The sequence below is a fragment of the Apus apus genome, chromosome 1 (assembly GCF_020740795.1).
Source record: "Apus apus isolate bApuApu2 chromosome 1, bApuApu2.pri.cur, whole genome shotgun sequence".
Classification (NCBI taxonomy): domain Eukaryota; kingdom Metazoa; phylum Chordata; class Aves; order Apodiformes; family Apodidae; genus Apus; species Apus apus.
Window position 1 is genome coordinate 132017870 of NC_067282.1, and position 11574 is coordinate 132029443.

Below are 11574 nucleotides of genomic sequence, written 5' to 3' on the forward strand. Positions count from 1 at the left end.
TTACTCCCAACTGAATGGGGTATGGATTTGTGCTTCGTTTGGAAGTTTGTTAGAGGCAGCAGAGAGGCAGAAGAAATAAGGAAGAGAGGTTTTCTTGGCTGTGAGTTGATGTGTGATTTTGTTGGGGTACCTTGTGTCTCCTGCCAGGTCTGTGCTCTTTTCCACTTACTTTGGGAAACTGGAGAGCTCAGGGCATTTCTTGGTTTTACAAAGTTGATTTCTTCTTCCCCATCACCCTCCAGCTAACTGGAGCCACCAATTGCAAGCTGAGCAAAGGTAAACTGTCTCGAGGCAGTGCCGTGCTGTGGTACAGCCTGGTGCAGAGGCAGGGCTGGTGGAGTGTGCACAGGGTACGTGGGGTGCTGGAATCAAATGCTCCTGGTGATGTATCCCTCCTGCTTAGGTGGGCTCCTGCCATGTTATAACAGTAAAGTCAATACAAGTTTCTTCTTTGTTAAATAGCTTTCTCTGAGCTCACTGGCTTACAGGTTGGTTATTGGTCTATATTTTCTTACTGAAGAACCACAGTGAGGGTCAGCCCTGCTATTTATAGCGTGCTAGTGCCAGAATTATCTCCTTTCTACAGTCTTAATAAAATCAAGTGACTTAGATTTGCTATTTAGTAATGTCTGCATTTGAGTAGAGGAGCATGGGGAAAACAAGTTAACAGGAAACAAAATTGCCATGTTGTTTTATCTTACCAGGAATACAAGATATGCAAAGAAAGAATAAATACCCTGTTGCTTGACAGTGCTGGATTGTGCTCATTATACCTTAAGTAAAGGTTAATCCATTTCAAGCCTGGGTTAATGCTGCACTATCCTGACACTCCAAAATGATCTGAAGGCGGGTTTTTACTCTAATAGGTCATTTCTTGAAATAACCTAATCACAGATGCCAGCATGTGGTCAGCAGTTGCTCTGCTTGATTTGGGTGTGTCAACATGCTGTAGGTTTTGCTCTCAGATACCTGCTTTATATTTATCTTTTCCCACCTCTCAAGGAGAAAAAGTGTATAACAGTCTCAATACAAAGAACAGAGCCAGGTTCTTCAACTTTTCCAGACGTGCCCAGTGTGCGTTACGTATTTGTATGAAGAATAAACCTCTTAATCTTTAGCAGAGATTATTAACGGTTGTCAGCTCTCATCTTTATTAGAAAACTAAAGAGGATAAAAAGATTGATGATGTCAATATTCCTATTTTTTAATCATAAAGCAGCTGTAATGCTATTAAAACCTCGTTGTGGATGTATATAGAGATACATTTTTATTCAGAACTGGTGTCCTGCATAGTCCAAAATACACAGCTAAAATAATATCTGGATAATGCTATAAAAGCCTTTTTTATTTGTGAAACGGCAGCTGCTTGTCTGGCAACAACTATCTTATTGTCACACCAAATCCAATTAGCAATCCACGAGATGAAATGCTGTCTTCACACAGGGCAGTAGGCAAATCCAAAACAAAAAACCCAGAGCAGAGTTAAGCAATCTTTCTGTCTGATGTGGATGTGCAAGTGTTCTTCTGTATGAAACTTTTAATTGGTTCACCTTAAAAGGTATTAGTATCTGCTTGAAGATGGTAAACCTTATTTGGAATTTGTCTTCCTCAAAATCCCCATGTGAAATAGAAGGATTACGTAAATACTCAAAAGGAAGTGTATGTACATCTGTGTAATTTTCCAAAACAACCTGAACAAATGAGTATGGGGCTGAGATGCTGCTATTTGTGGCTCCCCTCCATGAGGCTCTTGGAAAGTGCCTCAACCCACTGCCAGGTGTAGGGCATGAGTCTTAGGACAAACTGTGATTTTATTTTTTTTAATATACACCTCCTGTGGCTTCCCTAGAACAGCTGCAAGGACTTCAGGACTGGCCTGAGATGTCTTTGCCCAGTAAAAGCATGGTTCTAGCACATCCATGTTCTTTCGGTTGAAGATGAAAAGCTGTCTAGGAGAGCAGCATTTTTTCTTCTTTCTTCCTGGTTTTTAAAGTGTTCAGTGACCATGTGCTCTGTCCTGTACTTTATTTACATGGGTAATGTATTTACAGCTGCAATAAGATTTACCCCCCCCGCCCCCGTTTGGGAATCCAAACAGGGAGCTCTGTAACAAACAGCCACTCCTGAAAATGCTCATTTCATTGGTGGGGTGGCACAGAGGTGTTTGGAAAGGAAACAAATGGAAAGACTGGTTGCCTAATAGCCCTGTGGTGGGAAAGGGTTTTCTATTCTTGGGGGGTGGTTGTTGCTTTAAAAACCCAAACAAACAAAAACAGCAACAGAATTTTTCCATTTAAAATATGTAAAATACAGCAATTCTGTTTCATTTTCATCAATGATTTCTAGAAACCTCCCCAACTGTCCACATGCACATTTTGCTGAGTGGCTTTAAAATTCAGATACCTCTTGACTAGCTTTCTAGCCTTGAAATAGCTTCTCCTCTGGATGGTATTAGGATATTTGTCCATTTACTTTTTCATTTTATCTTGTCCTTTTGGTAGCATCTAGCGTTTCTAGAGTCTGAAATTGTCATAGAATTGTGACAGGTCCAGTTGTGGGAGCTGCCTGGTCTTCCTCTCACTTCCACCTTTTCCTTTCCATGCTTCACCACGTCTTCCCTTCCCCAGGCTGGGCTGCAATCTGCCAGGGGTATGTTTTCCTCGTTTGTGGACAAGCATGGGTGGGTGAGCTGCCTGTAGCCTGCATAATTTTTTGCTATGATTCAACCTGTGTTTTGCCAACAAGTTTTGGTTTGGTTTGGTTTGTTGTTTGTTTTGTGTTTTTTTTCAGCAGGAGGACCTACTACCCACTCTCTGTCTTGGGATATTTTATAATGCAGGTTTTTAATGGAATTTTTTAATATCTAAAGAACAGTGCCTTTCCTGTGCATTCGGTAGTGTCTGAAGAATTTGGAGCTGGAGAGTGGGAAAGAGGACTATAAATAAATAAATAAATAAACCTTTTTGGTTATTTTTTTCAAATGAGTAATGACTTGACATGCTCTGTTTCAGTACATGTTACCATGGCGATGACTGCAGGGACTACAACATCCTTTCCCATGAGTAACCACACCCGGGAGAGAGTGACGGTGGCCAAACTTACGCTGGAGAACTTCTACAGCAACCTAATCATACAGCACGAGGAGAGAGAAACCAGGTACTGGGTCTGCTTCCTCTCACCCCTCTTCAGCTTTTCTTAGTTGGCTTTTGGTGGCTTTTTTCCAAGTTCTCTCATCAGTGCCTAATTCTGCCTCCAATGTGGTGAATTGCTACTTGAATTAAGTGTCAAAGTACCAAGCATTTGATTATCATGAATGTTGTGTTTCAACTTGTCATCAGCATGTGAAATTATCATTCCCCTAGTAATATGTTTTTAATTGAGAGGTTTTCAGCTGAGCAGCAGGGTTTCTCTTGTCACCATATTGAGTTATTATTCCATGAAATTGAGTTGCTTCTAGTTAGAAGAATAGACTGTCTACCAAGGGCCTTTAATTTAGGGGATCCTGCTCTACTTCCCAAAGTGTGCAGAAAACTCCAGCAGCCCGGCACCCAGCATTCAATCTCTTGGCTGCTGCTAGTAGGTAACCAGGTTTCTGAAAGCTGCACCCTGAAAGTCAAAAAAACATCCTGTGTGTGGAAAAAGGGGTCTAGGAGACATGCTGCCATGTGCTGACTCCCTGCCACCTGTGGGGTAGCCCAGGCTTCACTCCCCACTCATTCCTTCCCAATCTGGCATGGCACCAGCTGGGGGAGCCCTGACCCTAGTGAGCCCTGGCCCAGGCAGAACACTAGGAGGAGATGATGATGAATCCAAGGGGATAGTTAGTTGGAATGAGGACAAGGGGAGCAGGACCATGTATGTGACGAAGGAGAGGTCAGCAAGGCTGAGACAGGATGAAAGCTGGAGCTGGTTGAGGTGTTGGAGGTAAAGCTGAGACAGAAGTGGTGGAAAAAAATCCATATTTACTCTGATTCATAATCCTAATTGATTAAAACAACCTTACTTCAGCAAGATTATATGAAGAAATACGTTATTAGAGTTATTATGTATTTGGACCTTTAATGCCTAATTCTGCAAATATGTAAGTATGTACTTATATTTGGTTATACATACACAGCTTTGGCCACAAATGGGTAAATGGATGGAGTGGGCACTAAGTCTTCACATTTCCATTTGAGGCAAAGTCTTTGTTATCAGGAATATGTGAAGTAAAGATGTTATCTTGCTGTAGCGTTACATTTGCTTTTAAGAAATACTAAAAAAAAAAAAAAATCCATCTCCTGTTTCTCCTCTTTGCAGGCAGAAGAAGCTAGAAGTGGCTATGGAAGAGGAAGGCCTTGCAGACGAGGAGGTAATATTACCTCTGAGTAGCCTTTGAGGAGATTGCTTTGCTTTTGCCATGCTACTTCAAAATTACATTTGAGGAGCTTACAGGAACATTAGCTAGCCTGAAGTTTTACTTTGTAAATGAATGTTGCCCCTGTAAATAATATATTAGGGAGGCTATGAATAAGTTTTAATGATACTTCCAGTAACTAAGACTCTTCATGCCACCCATGAGACATGGCTGCAGCAAGTATAGCATGCTTTTCAAAGATGAAAATTGTTTGCCATTATATTTTGCAGGAAGAAAAGGTGAGATGTGCATGGAAGAAGTGGGTAGAAAGCAAAATGCTGAACCATTTTTCCTTGATTTAAACAATAAACTAGGCACACCTTTGCTCCGTTCTAATACGGATGAGGAGGGATCTCTACTTGACACCTCTCAGAGCTTTGGTCAACAAATTGCTTTTCTACAGGTCCATGACATGGTCCGTCCATGGCTGCCTTCAGGGTAGGGAGGGAATTAAGCAGGAGCAGTGCCTCAGTCATTTCTGAGTTGTGTGGCTGCCCTAACTTCTGAGAAGAGGGAAAAGCGAGTGTGGGTGCATAATGCCATCTTGTGGTTTTAAGTGACACTGTTCATCCTAGCACGAAATCTGGCAGGTGCCTACCTGATGGATGGGTCCTCTTGCCCTGAGATGTGGGATCTTCACCTGGTATGCAGAGCTAATTCACACACAGGGTCCAGGTGTGTCTTTTATTTGCAGCTCTGTGCAGAAAAAGGGAACTGGGTGGTGTTCCACAAAGCCAGCTCAGCTCCATATAAGAAGCTATGGCCTATTTATCCCATTTAACAAGCATCAAGATCTGCCTTTATACTTATTGGTTAGTAATATAACCAATCTCATTGGTTAATTGTACACCCTGCTTCTGTTTAAAGGTACAGTGTCCTTTTAAATCAAGGCATATGTTCAGTGAAGAGTGGTCTTAATTGGAGAGGGGGTATTTCTTGAGTCAGTGGTCTCAATCTCCCCTTGCCCTCCCTAGGTTCTACTGAGTTCTGCCAACCTCATGCATTGTGGCAAAATGTTTCTTTTGTTATCCCTTTAGGTTAATCTTCAGGAGATTAATGGTTATTAAAGCATGCAAGCTAGGTTTCCCTTAATTCTTGTTTTTGTAACTCTTCATGTAACTGTTACATAGGCCTTTATCAGCTTCTGGTATTCCTTAACCATTTTCCCTTTATCACTGTTAGCAGTCTTCACAATCTCCTGGGAATCTTTGGGAGCATAGGGTTGGTGTTTGTCTTCTCTGAGTGAATCCCACTGACATTTATATGGAAGGAAATATATTACAGGATGTAGACATTTCTTTCAAATATCAGTGTTTGTCTGCCCTAAACCAAATTGATTTTGCTATAAATAGTGTAAGTTGGATCTTTGGCAATTTGTTACCTGTCATCACTCTCTTCTGTGGGGTGCAAGTTTCAGCTTTAATTGAGCCCTTTTATTTGGGCTTTTATCTGCCCAAAAGTAGAGTTTTTGCCTCAGCTAGTGACTTTGGGCTTTGGACTGATGTTCTTTGTTTCAACCAGTAGGATAGTTTTAAATTATTTTTTATCACTATTTCTTTATATCTAAATTGTAATAAGAAAAACCAAAACAAACCCCAGAAAAGTGAAGCTACGCATGAGGCCTTGATATAAAAGTCTGTGCTTGTGGATCAAATGGAGAAGTTCAGAGACTTCTCCTTTTACATTTTCTCTATCATTCTAATGGCAGAGAGAAGAATTCACAGGAAGGGAGGTTGTGTATCTTTGCTTTCTACTGTAAAATTGCATAGATTTCTGTTTGTGTCTCCTTAGAAAAAACTGCGCAGGTCACAACATGCTCGCAAAGAAACCGAGTTTCTGCGACTGAAGAGGACTAGGCTTGGCTTGGATGACTTTGAATCTTTGAAAGTTATAGGAAGAGGAGCATTTGGAGAGGTTTGTGACTTTCTTGCTTGAATAGGATATTAAGATTGAACAATCAGAGCACTGGGACAGGCTGCCCAGAGAGGCTGTGGAGTCTCCTTCGCTGGACACATTCAAAATCCACCTGGACACGTTCCTGTGTGATGTGCTCTGGGTGACCCTGCTCTGGCAGGGGGGTTGGACTGGATGATCTTTCGAGGTCCCTTCCAACCCCTAGGATTCTGTGATTCTGTGAACATTAAAATGAAACATTTTAATTACAGGATTAAAAGTTCCAATTGGGGAGTTTTTATTGCAAAATTACTCAAACAGCTATTCTTCTGCAAGTGTGATAAGTCGAATAACTAATTATGTGCATTGATTTCTCCAAGTCTCTGGGAAGGCCCTTAGTTTCCCACAGCTTCTTACTAGCCCAAATTGTTGGTTTCCATGTGGCCCCCTGAAATGACAGATGTACAGTTGCACATCTGTCTGTAAAAATCCTCCCTGGCTTGTGTTGCATCATGGTTCTATCTGCTCCTGAATTTTAGTGCACGCAGCCTCACAGCTACCTGGAATTTACTGTGCCTGCTAACAACTTTTCCTAAAACAATAACTGCTTCAAACTATCTGTTACCACTAAGTGCTAGTGCTGTACATAGCGTAGAAATAATTATTTTTTCCCATAGGTTTTAAAATTTTAACAAAACAACTTTTCTGTGCCCAGAAATCTTGACCCTTCCAATCGATGGCTTGCTGGGGCCTAGTTTCTGAGGTAGCAAAGACTTATGTGGGCTTATGTTTCTTGTTATAGGTACGTCTTGTTCAGAAGAAGGATACAGGTCATATTTATGCAATGAAGATATTAAGAAAAGCAGATATGCTGGAGAAAGAGCAGGTTTGTGTTGTATAAGTCCCTTAGATTTCAAACCTATGCTTTCTAGGAAGTTGCTGAAGTTCTTTGTGGCAGATACTATATGATCATACTTTCCCCTTCTATAGCCTCGATATGGAGATAGCAGTCTTATAGCAGCCTTATAGTACTTAATCTGTAAAACTGCATTTCAAGGAACATGCTTCCTGAAAAGTTATACTGTGCCAAAGTAAAAACTGAGAGTACTTGATGTTTTCTGGTGATGGTTAGATACCAACAGATGTCACATTGTTAATTGGTTTAGTTTTCCTTTGTTTTGCTTTTTAGTCAGTTCTTGTTTTGTTTGGCTTTGTTAGTTTGTATTGTTTTTTTGCTTTTATGTTTTAGTTAACAATTCACTACAAATTCCTGGTAGGACACAGCAAGTACTTTAGCACTGCAAAGCAAAGAAATCAAGTGTGGATGTCTCAGGCAAAAGGACAGATAAAATAAGACTTTCCTTACCTGTCCAAACCTTATCCATAATTTGCTCTTGTATTACATGTCCCTGTGTTTAGTCTTGTGTGGGGAGAGAGAAGATGGACTGTTCCCCACACCCTGCAGTGGTACTCAAGCTTTTTTTTTTTTTTTTTTTTTTAAATTGTCCTCGTGCAGACTTTTTGTCTCCTCAAGCCCCTGCCCTGAATATAGGGAACCAGAGGAGCAGCATGGATGTGTATGGCCCTCTGGTTGAAGCCCTGCCCCTGTTTCATAGCCTGATGTGGCAAGGAGGCTGAGCTTGCACTCTCCGTTTAGTTTGGGGCTGTAATCTTCTCTGGAGAGTGTTTATCTACTGTAATTTTAACTGTCTGGTTTGTTCAATGGAAAGCTACACAGGACACAAGTACAAGAAAATAAAGATTTTGTTGTTTTTTTTTCTTTCAAGCCTGATAGCACTGGGAGATATCCTTGCTGTTCTTTAAGCAAGGTTTCAATATTCCATTTTGTAGCTACATTGAGCAGTGGAGGGTGGATAGAAATGTTTTCTAATGAGGATAGAGCTGGAGTGCCTACTATGGCAAGAGAACAAAAACAGATATGTAAAGATGTTCCCTGCCAGTAGAACTGGGGAAGAGATGCAAAAGACTGCAGAGTCAGGTATTTCTCATTTTTCACAAAAATGAAGGAATTGGGTTTTGCAGCAAGTAATTAGTTTAAGCCCTCTGTCACTCTTGCTAGAGAAATTCAGCAGGCTTCCCTTGCCAAGTTTAAACTGAGAGACACCTGTGTAGAAGTAGCTATTACTTTTTTTGTTTCTTTGTATACATACATGAGAGATCTGGTAACTTCTGACAGTAACCACAATGTGACTCCCATTTAACCTTTTGGTTCTTGCATTCCCTAAGACCAGCTCTGGCCCTTTTCCAATAATTTAATCAGTATTTGCACCTTGAGTTGCACATTGAATTTTTGTCTGAGCTTGCAGTACCCTATAAAGCTCTGTAATGGGCAGCTCTGGAATTTTTGTGGATGTTCCTATTTCATTTTAGTCTATCGTTTAAAAAAGTGAATTGCACTTTTTCACCAGCTTTTTCCATTCTTACCAACAAACAAACAGCCTAACAAGCTGTGCTTTGTGTTTCTAGAGATTGCTTCTGCAAAGTTGTGTGAACAGTTGTTTTCAACATGGAGTTGACTTCCATGGGGACACTCTGCTGGGTATTTTGTGAGGGCTTTGTAGGATCTAGTAAAAATACTATGAAAAATATGAGTATAGAAGAGTATGAAAACCACTTTCTTCATTAAAGATCATGAAAATATATTGTAGGACTAGCAATATAATATGGCATTCCTTGTTCAGACATTTAAATTGTCCTTTAATAATAGTATTTTTTTTTAAATTTAGGTGGCCCATATCCGAGCAGAAAGAGATATTTTGGTTGAAGCAGATGGAGCCTGGGTAGTGAAAATGTTTTACAGCTTTCAGGATAAAAGAAATCTTTACCTGATCATGGAGTTCTTACCTGGAGGTAAGCTCTATGTTGTGGTGTTAGGTGATACAAATACTTCTTCATCAGCTGTTGTTGTGAGCTTCATAAAATGTTAGAAACAAGCCTGCTGCGTAATTTGTCCTAAATTAAAAATTGAATGCAGTTCTAAATGAAGTCCCAGCAATGTGATCACCCCTGGTTTTTAGGGAAACAGAAAGGTTATGGAGGGGTATTAAAGTAGACTTGGATTAAATAATTATTCTGATCAAATGTTCTGCTTTTTACTGCTGAAGCATAATGTACATATTACATGTATTTACTAGCATTAAAATTCACTGTATCTTCCTAGGCTATCCAAGACTATTTAGGAATTTCAAGAGTTTTACTTTTTACATCCAATTTACCAAAGTATGTTGGGTTTGTAGGTCCTTGCATTAATAGTTTTATAATTAGCATCTGTAAGGCCAGTTACAAGGTTAAATTTGGATTCTACTGGGGTTTCAGAGAATTAGTCTTATGATTAAAATGTTCTGATTTCTAAGTTGTATATTCTGTTCTTTGATTAGGTGACATGATGACCCTACTAATGAAGAAAGACACCTTATCAGAAGAGGAGACACAGTTTTACATTTCTGAAACTGTGCTGGCCATAGATGCTATTCACCAGCTGGGATTCATCCACAGAGACATTAAACCAGATAACCTTCTGCTGGATGCTAAGGCATGTCATGTGCATGTAAACTGTCTGTGCGGCCACACCAGTGATTTTAAACTAGCTGGAGTAAAGGCAGAAAGTAGTAATTGTCGTTTCCTTGTAGAACACTAGTGTACCTAAACAAATCAAAATTGTCCCTGTTTGCTTGTTGTGGGTTTTTTGTTGTTGTTGGAAAGCTTTTTAACCCTTTCAGGGAAAGGTTTTTAAGTGAGACCACTTAGTGTCGAAATACTCATATTCAAAGACATAAAAAACTGACAGACTTAGTTCAAGACAAATTAAAGCATGAAACATTCAGACAATGTATAAATATATATATGCAAAATCAAAATATTATATATATATTTCATATATAAAATCAATTCCTGTAGTTATCTCCTTTGTTTTATTAGCTGCTCACCAGTGGATACACTGTGTTTTACTATGGACCCAGTAGGCATCTTACACAAACCTGTAGACCATCTAGCATTGATATCTGGAAACTTGATTAAAAACAGGTTACCACCAAAGACAAAGGAATTTTGTCCTGGAGGCTTTCTCAGTGGCATGTACTTCAAAACAAAAAAACAGGCAAACTGTCTGCCTTCAGCTGTTGCAGAATTGTAGATGTAACCATTCCCAGGGGGCAATAACCTTTTTGAGAGAAAACATGCTCTTGCAGTCCATCAAGATTCAGTCATTATTTCCCTACTTGCCCTGGATTGGGTAGTCCTGTGCATGTTTATAATGATCTGAGAAGGCAAGGGCCATAACTTTCTTTTTGAGCATAACTACTATGCTCATTATGTTTATCCTCTCTGATTATTTTTCTTAGGGTCATGTAAAACTGTCAGATTTTGGGCTATGCACAGGTTTAAAGAAAGCTCACAGAACAGAGTTCTACAGGAACCTAACACACAACCCGCCAAGTGACTTCTGTAAGTATAAGATGTCCTAGTTAAACATTTAAATAGTTCTGAGCTGCAGCCATGCCACATCATAATTTAATTCTGCTGGGTTAAGCAAGATTGGCCAGGCTGATTGCATTTAGTTGGAAAACTGGAAATGCATGTTCCCATGGAAGCATTTCACAGGGAAGGAGTTAGGATTTCTGCAGTGTTAATGCATTTTTGCACATTTATATACAGATACAAATACACATAATTTAATCTATCTATGTTTTAATATGTTTTTCCTAACAATGTTAGTGATGTTACAGAAACACTCTTTCAGAAAGGATGGGTTTCATGTCAAGTGAGTGACAATCTCATTAAGCTTTTCATAAGACTGAAGTTGTTCATCAACAGGCCACATGTGTTCTATTCTACAAACATGTAAAATTCCTCTGCAGTTCTTAGATTCTTCACTTGTTGCTTAAAAAACCAGCTCCTGTATCTGAAGATAGATTGCCAACTGCAACAATAAGTGCTGCTGGTCTCTGATAAATCTGTAAAATTTTAGCAAGTTCTAATTTAGAATTGCTGCTCATGTGTCCTACTTACATGAGCTTCTGCTGCAAAGTGGACAGTAGTTATTACCTTCATCCCATCTCCAGTTATAACCAAGTTTTTGTTTCTAGACTAAAGTGTTCTAAAGATGCTGAAGTTATTATTTGAAAACAGAATGTTGTAAATATTTTCTTTTAATCCTCACAAATACATTTATTATCTTGTACATTTATTATTTTATAAATTAGCATTTCAGAATATGAATTCAAAGAGAAAAGCAGAAACATGGAAGAAGAACAGGCGACAGCTGG

At 39.5% G+C, this 11574-nt stretch overlaps 1 protein-coding gene across 4 annotated transcripts in view; it reads left to right on the top strand.

Annotated features, from left to right (window-relative positions):
- The window catches only part of STK38L (serine/threonine kinase 38 like), a 49263-nt gene that overhangs the window by 24937 nt on the left and 12752 nt on the right, over nt 1-11574 (top strand). For all 4 annotated transcript variants that reach the window (XM_051608535.1, XM_051608538.1, XM_051608536.1 and 1 more), the window contains exons 2-9: nt 3012-3156; nt 4300-4351; nt 6188-6310; nt 7092-7175; nt 9037-9160; nt 9688-9842; nt 10651-10753; nt 11512-11573. In XM_051608535.1, coding sequence (XP_051464495.1) covers nt 3023-3156; nt 4300-4351; nt 6188-6310; nt 7092-7175; nt 9037-9160; nt 9688-9842; nt 10651-10753; nt 11512-11573 — 837 coding nt within the window. In that variant the 5' untranslated portion in view covers nt 3012-3022. The remainder of the gene's footprint in view (nt 1-3011; nt 3157-4299; nt 4352-6187; nt 6311-7091; nt 7176-9036; nt 9161-9687; nt 9843-10650; nt 10754-11511; nt 11574) is intronic.